A 12,006-nucleotide genomic window follows, 5' to 3' on the forward strand; every position below is an offset into this window, starting at 1 on the left:
TGGTTTCACTCACTCTGCTACAGTGTGTACATCTCTTTTACAGGAGTACAACCCTCATAAACACACTGTTTTAGGGGATTATCTTATTTATTATGGTTTCATTATTGTCAAGTGATACCTTGTAAATGTGTTTGATAGCACACCAGCAATCACTCACTGTCCAGCCTCAGCTTTTGGAATTTTTCCATTAAAGTAAACCATTTTGTAGGTACATCAGACTATACAAACATACATACAGTAGATATACTGTACATGCAGCTTGTCAGCCAGTGTGTCTTTTTCATGTTTTTTTCTCACACTGACATCTGGACACTTCCCCTTTCTTGCAGTCCATTCTTTAGTGCAGCTTTTTTCTATGCTATAGATGGACATTTGGTCACACACTCACACTTATTTACAGGCATTCCTGCCGGAGTGTGACTGAGTGGCGCGTTAATGGTTAACCAGTGTGATTGGGGAAAGTGGTAGCGTTCAGCTGGGTAGCAAGCAGCAGCAGCCATTTTAGCTCTACAGGACATGCCTCTTGCTGCTTTCCCATCAGACATGGAGCACAGGCGAAGAGACAGTTGATTATCATCTCACGTCCCTGCCAGGCTGGCTGTAAGTTACATTGTTCACCTTACTCAAAATTATGTTCCTCTTGATGCTTTAGTGCATGGAAACTATTTGAAAAGACAGTGTTTGTTTACATTTGGTAGTGTAATAGGTAACATGGTTGTAACAAAGCTCCATAAATACTTTTATGTCGTTATTAAAAAGTTTGCCTTAATTACAGGGAGAAGCAATATTAGCTCATAACATTTTTTTAGATTTTAAGATTAAAATCCCTTCTGTGAGTTCAGCAGTGTGTCTGTGTGGTTCAGGTTGTACAGGTGCCATGGTGACGCTGAATCACTTGAGTGTAGAGGACCAAGATAACGGCTCCTCGCTGTTGCCTGAGGCTGCAGAGGCTGCGACACCAACACCTGTGAGTCACAGGCAGCGATTGGTCACAAGGACCGACTCCAGGGAGTTCTTCCTCAGCAGGTACATCTCTGCGGGTACTGTATTTATACCTTGGATTATGTTGCAAGCTCTGTTGTTTTTATTTCTCTCTCTGCTATACAGGAGTGAGAACCTTGCCTTCAGTTTGGTGCTGCTGATTGGATGCTACTCAGCCATTCTGATCCCTGCATATTTCCCCTTGGATCGGGTGGCAACACTCAGCAATGACTATCAACATCCCAAAGATCTTGTACGGATACACATCCTAGCAATAACTTTGCATCATTTCTACACTTTTACCAAACTTCTCCTTATGTTTGCCCCTGTTTTCAGGTCTTACTAAATCGGTCAGCCTCCCTTCTGTCAGACCCCTGTCAGCCCCGCTGGTGTCTGAATCACCTCAAGCCCCTGTCCTGTTCTGCAGGCCTCCAGGACATCCCTGTGTTTGTGCAGCAGGACAGGCCTGTATCCTGGGACTTGGCTCCTCCTCTGGGGCTCCAGGGCAGTGAAGAGCATCTGGCCCTGGCTCTTGCCTCTCTGCCTGAGCCTGGCCTGCCTCCATCCCTGAGGAGGGAAGGCAGCTGCAGGCGGTGTATGGTGGTGGGCAGTGGAGGGGTTCTTCATGGGAGCCATCTTGGAGCTCACATAGATCAGTATGACATCATTATCAGGTATGTATGTGACAGTTTGAGACAAACACAAGTGGAAGGATAGCCGGAAGGAATAAGAAAAATACACTCTAATTTATACATTTATAAATAAATTTTCATCTCTGTTACCAGGCTGAATAATGCTCCAGTGCCTGGCTTTGAGAAAGACGCAGGTTCCCGCACCACCATCCGCCTGATTTACCCAGAGGGAGCACCTCACTCTGCAAACGAGTACAAAAAGACCACCATGGTTGCTCTGGTGGTCTTTAAGAGCTTGGACCTGGACTGGCTCACTTCTGTCATCACCAAACAGCCTCTGGTGAGAGCTGCATCACGCAAACCATTGCACACAGAAATGGTGTATTACATAAGCCATGAGTATCAAATCAACACTGCTATCACAGAATCACACTCGCAGCCTCACACTCTCGACATCTTCTGTGTCGTTTTCTCTTTTTTTTTATAGAGCTTCTGGTCTAAAATGTGGTTCTGGAGGAAGGTGGTGGATGATATTCCTCTGAGACCAGAGAACTTCAGGATCCTCCACCCAGAGATTATTCACAAGACAGGACAAGTCTTAAAGAAATATGCTCTGAAACAGGGAAATGTGAGTTCTACCATAACATGCATATTCTATATTTAATTCCCTTTTGGCAAGTTGTGAGACACACTCACATTCTGCACATGCTTTGTTGTTTGCTGTCATAGAACACTGCATGCAAAAAGAAAAAACAGGGATCCTAGAACTATGTCATGCCTGGGTAACCTAACTTGTCCTGAATAATGCATAGATATGCCTGACAGAGACAAGTATTGACTTTGCTATAAGCCTAGGAATCAAGGGAGTGAAAGATGAGCAAATACAACATTCAGTTCAAGAGGCTTACATGCTCATTTTATTGCCCACTGCCTTTAACTAGGGACTCTTGCTTCTCGCACAAATAAATATTGCTGAGCAGTTGGTGCCTATGCAGGTCGTAGATATAGATCAAAGAGTATTTACTCTTCTCAAGTAGATGGTGCCAACACTAGGTGCCAGTGCGGTGGTGATGGCTTTGCAGCTGTGTGACCAAGTGAGCCTTGCAGGGTTTGGGTATGATATGCAGCACCCAGAGGCCAGGCTTCACTACTATGAGACCATACGCATGGACGCAATGAAAGCTCAAGTAAGTTTAGAGTGATTAAAGAGTGGTTCACCTTTTCTTCTCATGTTTTGACCCCGAGGTTTTATTTATCATCCAGGTGGTGCATGACGTCAGCGCTGAGAAGCTCTTCCTGAGGGACCTGGTCGCAGCAGGAGCTGTGACTGACCTCACAGGAGCTCTGTGAGCCAGCTGTGCAGCCACTGATAATACAGTGAACTCTGGGTGCACCCCTCTCTCTCTCTCTCTCTTTCACTGTGAGCCTCTATGGAGTCCTGCATAACTGTGGCCTGTTGGAGTATCCTGCACAGAGCAGACTGACCTTTAAAACACTCACAGGCTTCAGGGATGCCTCACGAGTGAGTAAATTAAACTCCAAAGGTTAGAAAAGCCCGTGATTAGAGAGATTAACCAAAGTCACATCACATCACATTTAAATTCAATGAAGTTACTACATTACCAACTGTTACAAGCATAGTAACTGTCATATGGGTGAATAATTTGTCTTCATGTTCAGCAATTGGCTGAATTTTGTAAAAGGAACACAATGGTCTATGATTCATACAGTGCTATTTAAATTATGTTTACAATGACAATAAAAAAAGTGAATATGAAAATACAAATATTTATTGTTTCCCAAAAAGTATCTGTATTAATCTGTTTTATACATACAGTAAAAACTATTGCATGTTTCATTCATACAAGTTATGATGCTAGCAGTAGAAAAGACAAAAATGGACGGTGTCTGCATTTATTTAAAAAAAAAAAAAGATCAGCTGCAAATTTTAAAGAGTGAAGAAAAGTGTTACAATCTACAGTATTACTTATAAACAGGAAACAGGTAATAAATGAGAATATATTACAATCTACAATAATTAAGGAGTGATACTGTCAATATTTTATATACAAGACAACAAAATAGTGCATTAGGGCATAACAGAGTTCGATTGCGCTAGTCATAAACCTAAGTGCTTCCAGTAAATCACTTCAGGTCAACATATCATAGGATTCATAACCACATACTGAATATATATCACGGAACATGGGATACAGTTTATCTGGAGAGTGGCACTTCATGGCAGTAATAAGGCAATAATATGCACCTTGGCTACTGTGCCTCTGTTCAAATGTGTGGGTGTGTCTACAGCAGTGGATTGCGTGAAGGCTCCCACAGTTTGCTTGCCAGCTGTCTGCAGTGCTGGAGGATGATCTCGGTGGGAATGACCCCCAGGTGAACTGTCAGCAGCTCGTAGCACTTCACCACCTCGCCCTGGTGATTCTTACTGTAGTACCGCAGCAGCTTCCTGCTGGACACATCACTTTCTATAGTCAGCAGCACTCTATCTTGGATTAATCACATCTATTTTTGTCACGCACAGTTATTTACCTGTAGTAGTCCCACGCAAGCATACCGATGGGGGCAGAGTCATCAGGTAGGATGGGTATGTCCCCAGCCTCTAACTTGTAGCCCTGTTTGAGCAGATATACATATTATCAAATGCTGTTTTATCTTCTACAGTATTTCATGATACTAAATTGATTTCTTTACTTTACTGTATTCTAAAATGTGATGTGCCAGTAATTTACCGTTTCATTTTCAAACCACAGGAAGTAGCAGAAGTAGAAGTCTCCATCACGCAATGTGACAGTGGAGTAACCCTTTCGGAGAAAGCGACGCGTTGTGCTGACCAGGCTCCAAACCTTTAATATAGATGAGTAAAGAGAAATTCATTTAAGACAAAGATGAACAAAGACATTGGAAATATGCTTATTCTGCTTGTTGAGAATTCTCTGTAATATTTATGGTAAATATAAAGCCAGAGACAGTTAACTTAGCTTAGCACAAAGACGGAGAAGCAGGTGTGTTCACAGTTTCTGGTGTGCTCTTTATCTCTAAATCAGCAAATTAATGCCACACTAATTAGTTTTATGAGGTGCACGTCCAAGTAAGCTTGACCTTGCTTTTGATGAACTGAGCCACCGGCCCCTTCCCCAGCTCAGACGTGGTGCGTTCTGTGATGTTGAGCGATGGCGCAATCATTTGGCCTGTGGATCGGTCCACACAGATAAAATGGATGAGGCCAGGGAAGTCCTCCAGGTAAGTGAGATTAATTAGGTCAAGATCAATACACTCAGGATAACTGTGTTACATTTCAAAGAAATTTAAAAGGCATATGCACGTTTTTTAAAGACCCCTAAATATGCATGCACTTCAAGAAATATTACTAATTCAGTTTTGTGCAAAGCAGTTCTCAGAGATAAGACACCACATGACATCACAGGAAGCAGGATTATTTCGCTGACAGGATATGACACCATGGTGATATTCCTCCTGCTTTTCACCAACAGGAAATCCTTCCAGTCCATCAGTTTCTCTCTGGGAGAGAATGAGAGGGTGACAGGAAGACAGTGACAAAGAAAAAGAGAGAGAAAGAAGAAGACATGAACAATGAAGGCTACAACTGCGGAACGTCTTGCAGGTATGTGTGTACCGAATCAAAAAATTCTTCTTAACTGATTCAGATTTGAAAATGTAACTAATATGTTAACAACAAAAACTGTGTAAAGGAAAATGTCCAGTTGACTGATACGCACTGCACCATGGTCTGGGCCCGTTCCTGCAAACCCGGGGAGAGACGTTGAGGAATGTCGCCTGGTCCCGAGTCAATAAGAAAACACTGTCGGTATATTCCACACAGCTGGGTCTTCATATTCTTGCACCACGGGATAAGACTGAAACAAAAACATGAATGTAATAATCATTCAAAGGATCATACAACAGCTTCGCTATGACGTGTTGTGGCCAGCAGAGGGCTGTAGCACACTTACTCTTTGTTGAATCCCGTTCCTCCTCTGGCAAAGGCTCGGTTCTTGAACTCTGTCCAGACATTTTGTAACTGTGCAGACTGGATAGAAAATAAAGGAACAAAGGATTATTTTATTTGTCCAGATCCAGCAACTGAGAATATTTTCATTCGTATATAATACGCAAGGAACTGACCATTTTGCCTAATATAACTTTTCTATTAGCTGCTTCTCTTTTACTGGATCATCAGGTGATGCATTCAAGATTCGATGGTGGTAACAAAACAAATCTTCCAATAAAAGATAATTTAATATTATAATGTAGTATAGCATTTATAGCAAGGTACTGTGTGTGTGAAGGGACAAGAAGCATAGTTCAAGTGTAGTTTCGTTAAAGCATAAACAGGCACTGAATTTGATGTTTTCAGCTATGAACTGTTTCATGTTGTGTGAATATAACTGCAATGATGAAGGAGGATTATAGGAAGGTTGACAGTTCAGTTTTTATTACAGGCTAAATTAGAGAAAAAAGTTTTCTTAAGTTAGGTTATTCTTAATTTTTACATGGGTATTCCACTTCAAATGAAAGGTAGGCATGTATTGGGGAGATATAAAAGCCTCATTTAAAAGCAGACAACTGTAAAAAGACAAACCTGTAAGTCACTAGGTCCCAGGGCTTTAATGAATTTATCCAGTTTGCTGCGGATGTCGTGTATCGTCAGCGCGCCTCTCGTAGCTGCAGAACCTTCTTGGCCTTCACTTAAACGCTTCTCCAGCTTGGCGAACGCCTCCAAATACTTATACACTGACGCGGCTACGTTATTGGTGGGAATCTGACACAGAGAAATACAGAAGTGGTTCAACAAGGGAGCAAAGCGTCATGAGTGTGCACATGTGTACATGTAAGCTAAATGAGGAGGCAAATACAGACAGGAATGTGTGTTGGTATCCACCAACCTTTGTTAGCAGCACCAGCGTGATACCAGGCCACAGTGGCAGACAGTACATGGAGTGAGGCATCATGGGATAGAGCCCATCTTTGCCTGAGATCTCTAAGAAGACTCTGCGAGGGGTTGATGGGTCAGGAGGAGGAACTTCCAGGGTCTGCAAGCTGTCCTCTGCCATCTGAAGACAAAATTATTTTATCTAATAGCGAGGTCTCACTCCAACCAAACCATCCATTTACTTTTGCAGGGAATATCAGAAATCAGGGTTGACTGTTAGTAATAGGCATTCAAATATCCTCCCACCTGGATGTCTGGGTCCATAAACTCAAACACTGGGGTACTTCCTCTCTCTGGCTTGTCTGGTAATAAACAAAAATACACAACATACTGTTGTTTAGAAAGTGTAAGACTGTAATGATGAAGAATATACTCTCGCTCAAATGAGATTGGTTTCAGATACAGACTCATTTGTTTGAGTGCATACACATTCTTGGATGCAGGCAGGGGCATGAGTGTATGTGTGTAGATGTGGCCAAGTGTATATTTCTTTTTTTTTTTTTATGTAAATCAGTATTAAAAAAACAAAAAAACAAAAAAACAAACTCCCTCTGAGACAATAAAGACTCTTTTTACATTGTTTTTTCAATAAGAAGAAAGACACAACCCACCTGAACTGCTCGAGTCTCTGTCTGTAGGGGACGGCTCTGGGGTGTAAAAACTTTCATGACCAGAACCTGACGTACTCTCAACATCCTTCACACACAGCACGCCCAGAAAGAATAAACAATCAGAAAGAAGGTGAGCAACATTTTCTGGTGGAGCTGTGTGAGTGGTTGTTAGTATTTCTTACCTCAGGACCCGGATCATCCAGGTCTGTGTTGCTAGGATACATGTTCTGTGCCATGATGATGAGGGCCAGCAGGTCTGAGGTGGCGAGTGTGCTCGCATTGCGGCTAGAATGAGTGGACGAGCACAGAGATGGCATATGTTTTGAAAAAAAAAAATCTTCTATAAATTGAGATAAAGCAGACTTAGACGTTATGACTAATGTGAAGGGTTTATGGAAACATCTGCACACACCTGGAGTAGAAGGCGAGCAGTTTGGTGTGAACCAGGATGAAGGCATGCAGCACCTCCTCTCTCGCTCTTTCTACACTGCTGTTGAGCTGCTGAACTAAACGGCGCTCCAGGAACTCGATGCACTGCTCACACAGTGTGGGGTGGATCAGCCTCTCCACTGCCTGAGAGAGAGAGGGGGAGGGCAAATTAGAGGACTGAAAGAAAAGTATCTGTCCTTAAACATGTACACACTGGCTTTTCAAATGTTTTAGACTCTGACGTGACCATTGTCTCCACTGAGAAAGAGGACTGAAGCACAGCTGGCAATGGGATTTTTTTATAATTCATTAATCTAACCTAAAAATTCCTTTGATTTGACAATCTATTTCTGAAATTATAGCACTATAGGGAAATATAATCTTAATACATCTTGTCAACTCCCCAAAAAAAATATGAGCATGTCCACATTTTTTAAGGATAACAACTTAATGTTGAGCTGTAACTGTGCTTTTAACATTAAGAAAATGTTGGCTTCTAGCTGTTTCTGCCATCTAGTGGTTAAATGTTAATATTCTACATCTGTTCTGATATAGAAAAGCATCAAAGACAGGGTTTCAGTAACAAATGATGTGACTCATAAGAAAGAAGGAAAAAAAAATTATATATATATATATATATATATATATATATATATATATATATATACTGTATATCACTATTACCAATGCCAAAAAACTGTGCCATGAAATGCTGTTGAGCAAAAACAGAAAGACCCTAATAGACACATGATACGATTAAGTACAGTACATAATATCATTTATACTAATCATAGGATGCTAGAAAATCACCTCCAGTCAGGTTATATTTTACCACAGCACACAAACACACATGCACAACACCTAATCAATATTTATTTTGGTCATTATCATAACACTGACAGCTCTGTAACATCTCTGGCTTCGCTTGATAACATACAGGACTCTTGGGGGGACTTTTGCAAGCTATAGCAACATAAGAAACATGTGGGAAAATAAACCTGCACTGCACCTCCACTAAGAAGCTCTGGTCGTTCTCTCGGAGGTGGCTGTAGGTCTCCAGGAGGCTCTGGAGATGCTTCCACAGCCTCGCTCTTTGCTCCGTGTCCTGAGGGCGCAGTCTGGTAACAAACAACACAGTTCATATATCAACCAGATGCCGCGTTAAATCTGCCCACTGCCAACAGGGACACACACCAAACGTCTTACTCTCTCCTGAGGAGGTTACTGCTGAGGGTGACCATTCCAAACAGGACCTCAATAATCTTCTTCATTACGTAGATCTTCCTCCTCAGATCATCCTCTCCCTCCTCGCCATCTCCATTCACAGCAATGTAGAGACACTCATCAAACTAGGAAGGACACAGAAAGGACATAAGTAGCTTGTATTACCCCAAAATGGAAAATGAAGTGAGGCTGTTTGCATTAAACTCCATCCTACTCTTTGTGTTCCCTAAGGAATTATTTCCATATTTGCTGTCGATTCTGAATGGACTTGAAATTTGTCAAGTGTTTGGATTCGATAACTCTATCATCCGCTGCAGGACAAAGCCTGGTTTGATTCCTTAACAAGACTCACATGACAAACATGACGCTCCACTGTAAGAGAGGCCTGCAATTAGGTCACAGTGCTATTACTGCCGGTGAGGAGAGATTCAGGAATGCAAAAATTTGCTTCATACATCAGGGCTTTTTTTTTTTTTTTTTTTTTTATGGAAATGTGTCAGGAAAATATATTTTTACATCAAGAAGAGAGCGAATCTGGGGATTTGTGTAGGGGTGAAGACAGCTTTTATTTTGGAGGGCAGGTGCTACCTGGTGAAGAACATAGATGTGGTTGTTTTCTGTGGTGAAGGAGGTGTAGCTGTCGCCCAGCCTGTCCACCATGGTGCTGCAGGAGATAATGATGGGAGCAAACAGAGTGCTGATGCTGTCCTCGAAGGCTGGAAGCTGAGAAACAGAGAAAGGGGAGAACAAAATGTGAAATTAAGTGTCATCCAAGTTAAATGGAAGCTGGTTAAAAAAAAAAAAAAAAAAAAAAAAAAAAAGCAGATATATGCAACTGTTTCTGTAGAGTGATGTTCTTCCTCCTCACCCCCTGGCCCTCCTCTTGAGACGCCCCATACTGCGCCTGGATATTCTGCTGAAATTCTGGGTCAGTCCAGTGGAAGAGGACCTCGGCGCTCTCACTGGCTATCAGCAAGCACTTCATCTGGACCACAGATGCACTCCTGTCCTGCTTTACTGGGGTGTCCTATTTATTCCAAGCACTCCACACGCATCATGCTATAAAGAAAAGGGTATTTTTCTTTATTGAGCCAAAAGACATCTTTATTGAGGCAAGAAGACATCACAGAGTCTGGGGGCAGAGGGGTTTGTAAAGTAGAGAGGTCTGACATGTTACTGGTCACAGCTGGGGCAAGTTCAAAAAGAAGAGTGTTGTTAACATCAAGAGTTTGAGGCAGAGAGGATCTGCAGCAGGATCTAATAAAATGGGTTTAGTGGTGAAATGTTGAAAGAGCATTAAATATTTAAATGATGCAAGTTACGTTTTTAATGTTCCAGCGTAAGTCTGAGAAGTCCAAAAAAAAAAAGTAAGATATATGATTTAACTGTTAACTACTAATGTGACAAACCTTTTGCTATTTTTGAAGCACACCTAAATAAACTTCATTTCTGTATGTATGTATTTGATTTCTGATGATCTTACACTAAGGAAGTTGTGATGAAATAATAAATAATTTGTGAAACATAGTTCTGTAGAATACATTTTGAGGCAATTTGAATTAACAATTTGATCTGATACAAATCAGTGATAATCTTAACATTATCATTTACCGTGGCATGCAGATCAAAGGTATGGAGGTACGGTTTTTTATATTGGATATTTAACCACACATTGTACACTGTTAAAAAAAAAAAAAAAATGTAGTCATGAGTTCACTGGAGTACATGATTTTCACACATGCCGTGTTACGAATACACCAGTCACTGTAGAAACTGAAAGCTGTGGGAAACTTTTTACCCACACTCCGTGAGCTCTTGACCTAAAATAAACAGTCTCTGATGGCTGATATTTTATCAATGACAAGCTCTGGTGAGAGAAAAACAAAGTCAGCTGTGAGGGGTTTCAGGACACTATCAGTAAAAGAAGATATGAGTCCACTGGAGTTTTCTGCAGACGCTGATGTGCAATTGCACATCAAGAGATATACTCTCATACCCTTCAAGAAAAGATTTTTTTTTTTTTTTTTTTTTTTTTTTAAGAGCAGTGATTAGGTGACACTGGTCGTCTTTGGAGATCTGGTAAGATCAGCCTGTGATATCATCTGTTGATAACTGGGTGACTGTGCTCTGTGTCTTCACACTTCATATACTATCTTTTTTTATATATTTTATTTAGTAATGTTGACATGTCCAAATAGAGGCTTTCTGGATTCCACTCTCATTTATATCACGTAAAAGTCCTTTAGCAAAGATCATCAATAATCGTTAGAGAACAGAGACATGAATCTCTCTACTGTAACCATCACATGCATCTGATCATGTTACTGTGCTGTGACGAAGCCTGTAGCGAAATTCTCTTGAAATAAACCCAGTGCTGAAACTTTGATATCTGCTGTTTGTAAGTGAATATATTGAATCCTCTGATCCGATCCGTGAAATACATCCCGTGTTTTACCTGACGCCTGAAGTTACTTCCCCATAACCAAACTTTTACCTTCCTCGGTGCACGCTGACTTGTTCATGGATAAAACGACAACACACACAATCATGTGACAACAACTCACTCCGTGTTTCCTGCGCCGGACGATCCCAGCATCTCGCTCTGGTGTCTGTGTGTGTGTGTGTGCGCGCGTGTGTGTGTCTCCTCTAAAAGCCGTAGTTCCCTTCAGCTCATGGACGTTTTCATCGCGGCGGCTTGTGTCCTCCGCTTCCTTCCGCTCAGTCTGCGGCTCCGCACGACACAACACGAGTGTGCGTCATGTGACATCAGCAGGACTCGTAACTGTGCTGATCTGGAAACAGACGGAGCCACCGGGCTGCGGAGGAGCGCCGCGTGAGAGGCTGCTCCTGGGTAAGCGTTCGGAAGTAAGTGACTGCTCTCTCTACAGTGGCTCGATCGCCCACCCTGCAGGAGCCCGGTGATCAGTGAGGCAAGGCAAGTCATGTGCTGGTGCCTGAAGTGGGCCACATGACTGAGAGGCTGTGATGCAGACGACAGGTTGGTATTTGTGGAATTTAGCTCCATGGCTGAGATTGAGATTAGACGTGTTTGTGCTCTGCGTTTGTTGGTTTGATATGAGGAGAAAAAAAAACAAAACATTTATTACTATATATGAAGAGGAACAAGAGAAACTGAAGATCACCATGACACAGAGAT

General features: G+C 41.9%; 2 protein-coding genes across 4 annotated transcripts; one reads left to right on the top strand and one right to left on the bottom strand.

Annotated features, from left to right (window-relative positions):
* Positions 1–485: 485 nt before the first annotated feature.
* st3gal7 (ST3 beta-galactoside alpha-2,3-sialyltransferase 7) lies at positions 486–3,385 on the top strand. The gene is made up of 8 exons (XM_056396314.1): positions 486–600; positions 864–1,026; positions 1,108–1,234; positions 1,318–1,655; positions 1,767–1,953; positions 2,101–2,241; positions 2,651–2,800; positions 2,877–3,385. The coding sequence occupies exons 2-8, from the start codon at positions 878–880 to the stop codon at positions 2,961–2,963; spliced, it is 1,179 nt and encodes a 392-aa protein (XP_056252289.1). The 5' UTR covers positions 486–600; positions 864–877; the 3' UTR covers positions 2,964–3,385.
* Positions 3,386–3,513: 128 nt separating this feature from the next.
* On the bottom strand, positions 3,514–11,756 carry hps1 (HPS1 biogenesis of lysosomal organelles complex 3 subunit 1). Of its 3 annotated transcripts, none has more exons than XM_056396309.1 (18): positions 11,414–11,756; positions 9,718–9,908; positions 9,438–9,572; positions 8,832–8,974; positions 8,635–8,743; positions 7,609–7,769; positions 7,379–7,481; positions 7,197–7,281; positions 6,832–6,887; positions 6,539–6,706; positions 6,235–6,414; positions 5,606–5,682; positions 5,372–5,509; positions 5,088–5,153; positions 4,734–4,878; positions 4,364–4,477; positions 4,164–4,246; positions 3,514–4,083 (listed from the first exon to the last, which is right to left on the bottom strand). In XM_056396309.1, the coding sequence occupies exons 2-18, from the start codon at positions 9,832–9,834 to the stop codon at positions 3,918–3,920; spliced, it is 2,046 nt and encodes a 681-aa protein (XP_056252284.1). In that variant the 5' UTR covers positions 9,835–9,908; positions 11,414–11,756; the 3' UTR covers positions 3,514–3,917. The 3 variants fall into 3 exon arrangements, with proteins under 3 accessions (XP_056252284.1, XP_056252285.1, XP_056252286.1); XM_056396310.1 differs by having other exon boundaries at positions 3,514–4,080; positions 11,414–11,755; XM_056396311.1 differs by lacking the exon at positions 11,414–11,756 and having other exon boundaries at positions 9,686–9,808.
* Positions 11,757–12,006: the final 250 nt, after the last annotated feature.

This window comes from Seriola aureovittata, chromosome 14 (genome assembly GCF_021018895.1).
Source record: "Seriola aureovittata isolate HTS-2021-v1 ecotype China chromosome 14, ASM2101889v1, whole genome shotgun sequence".
Taxonomy (NCBI): Eukaryota; Metazoa; Chordata; class Actinopteri; order Carangiformes; family Carangidae; genus Seriola; species Seriola aureovittata.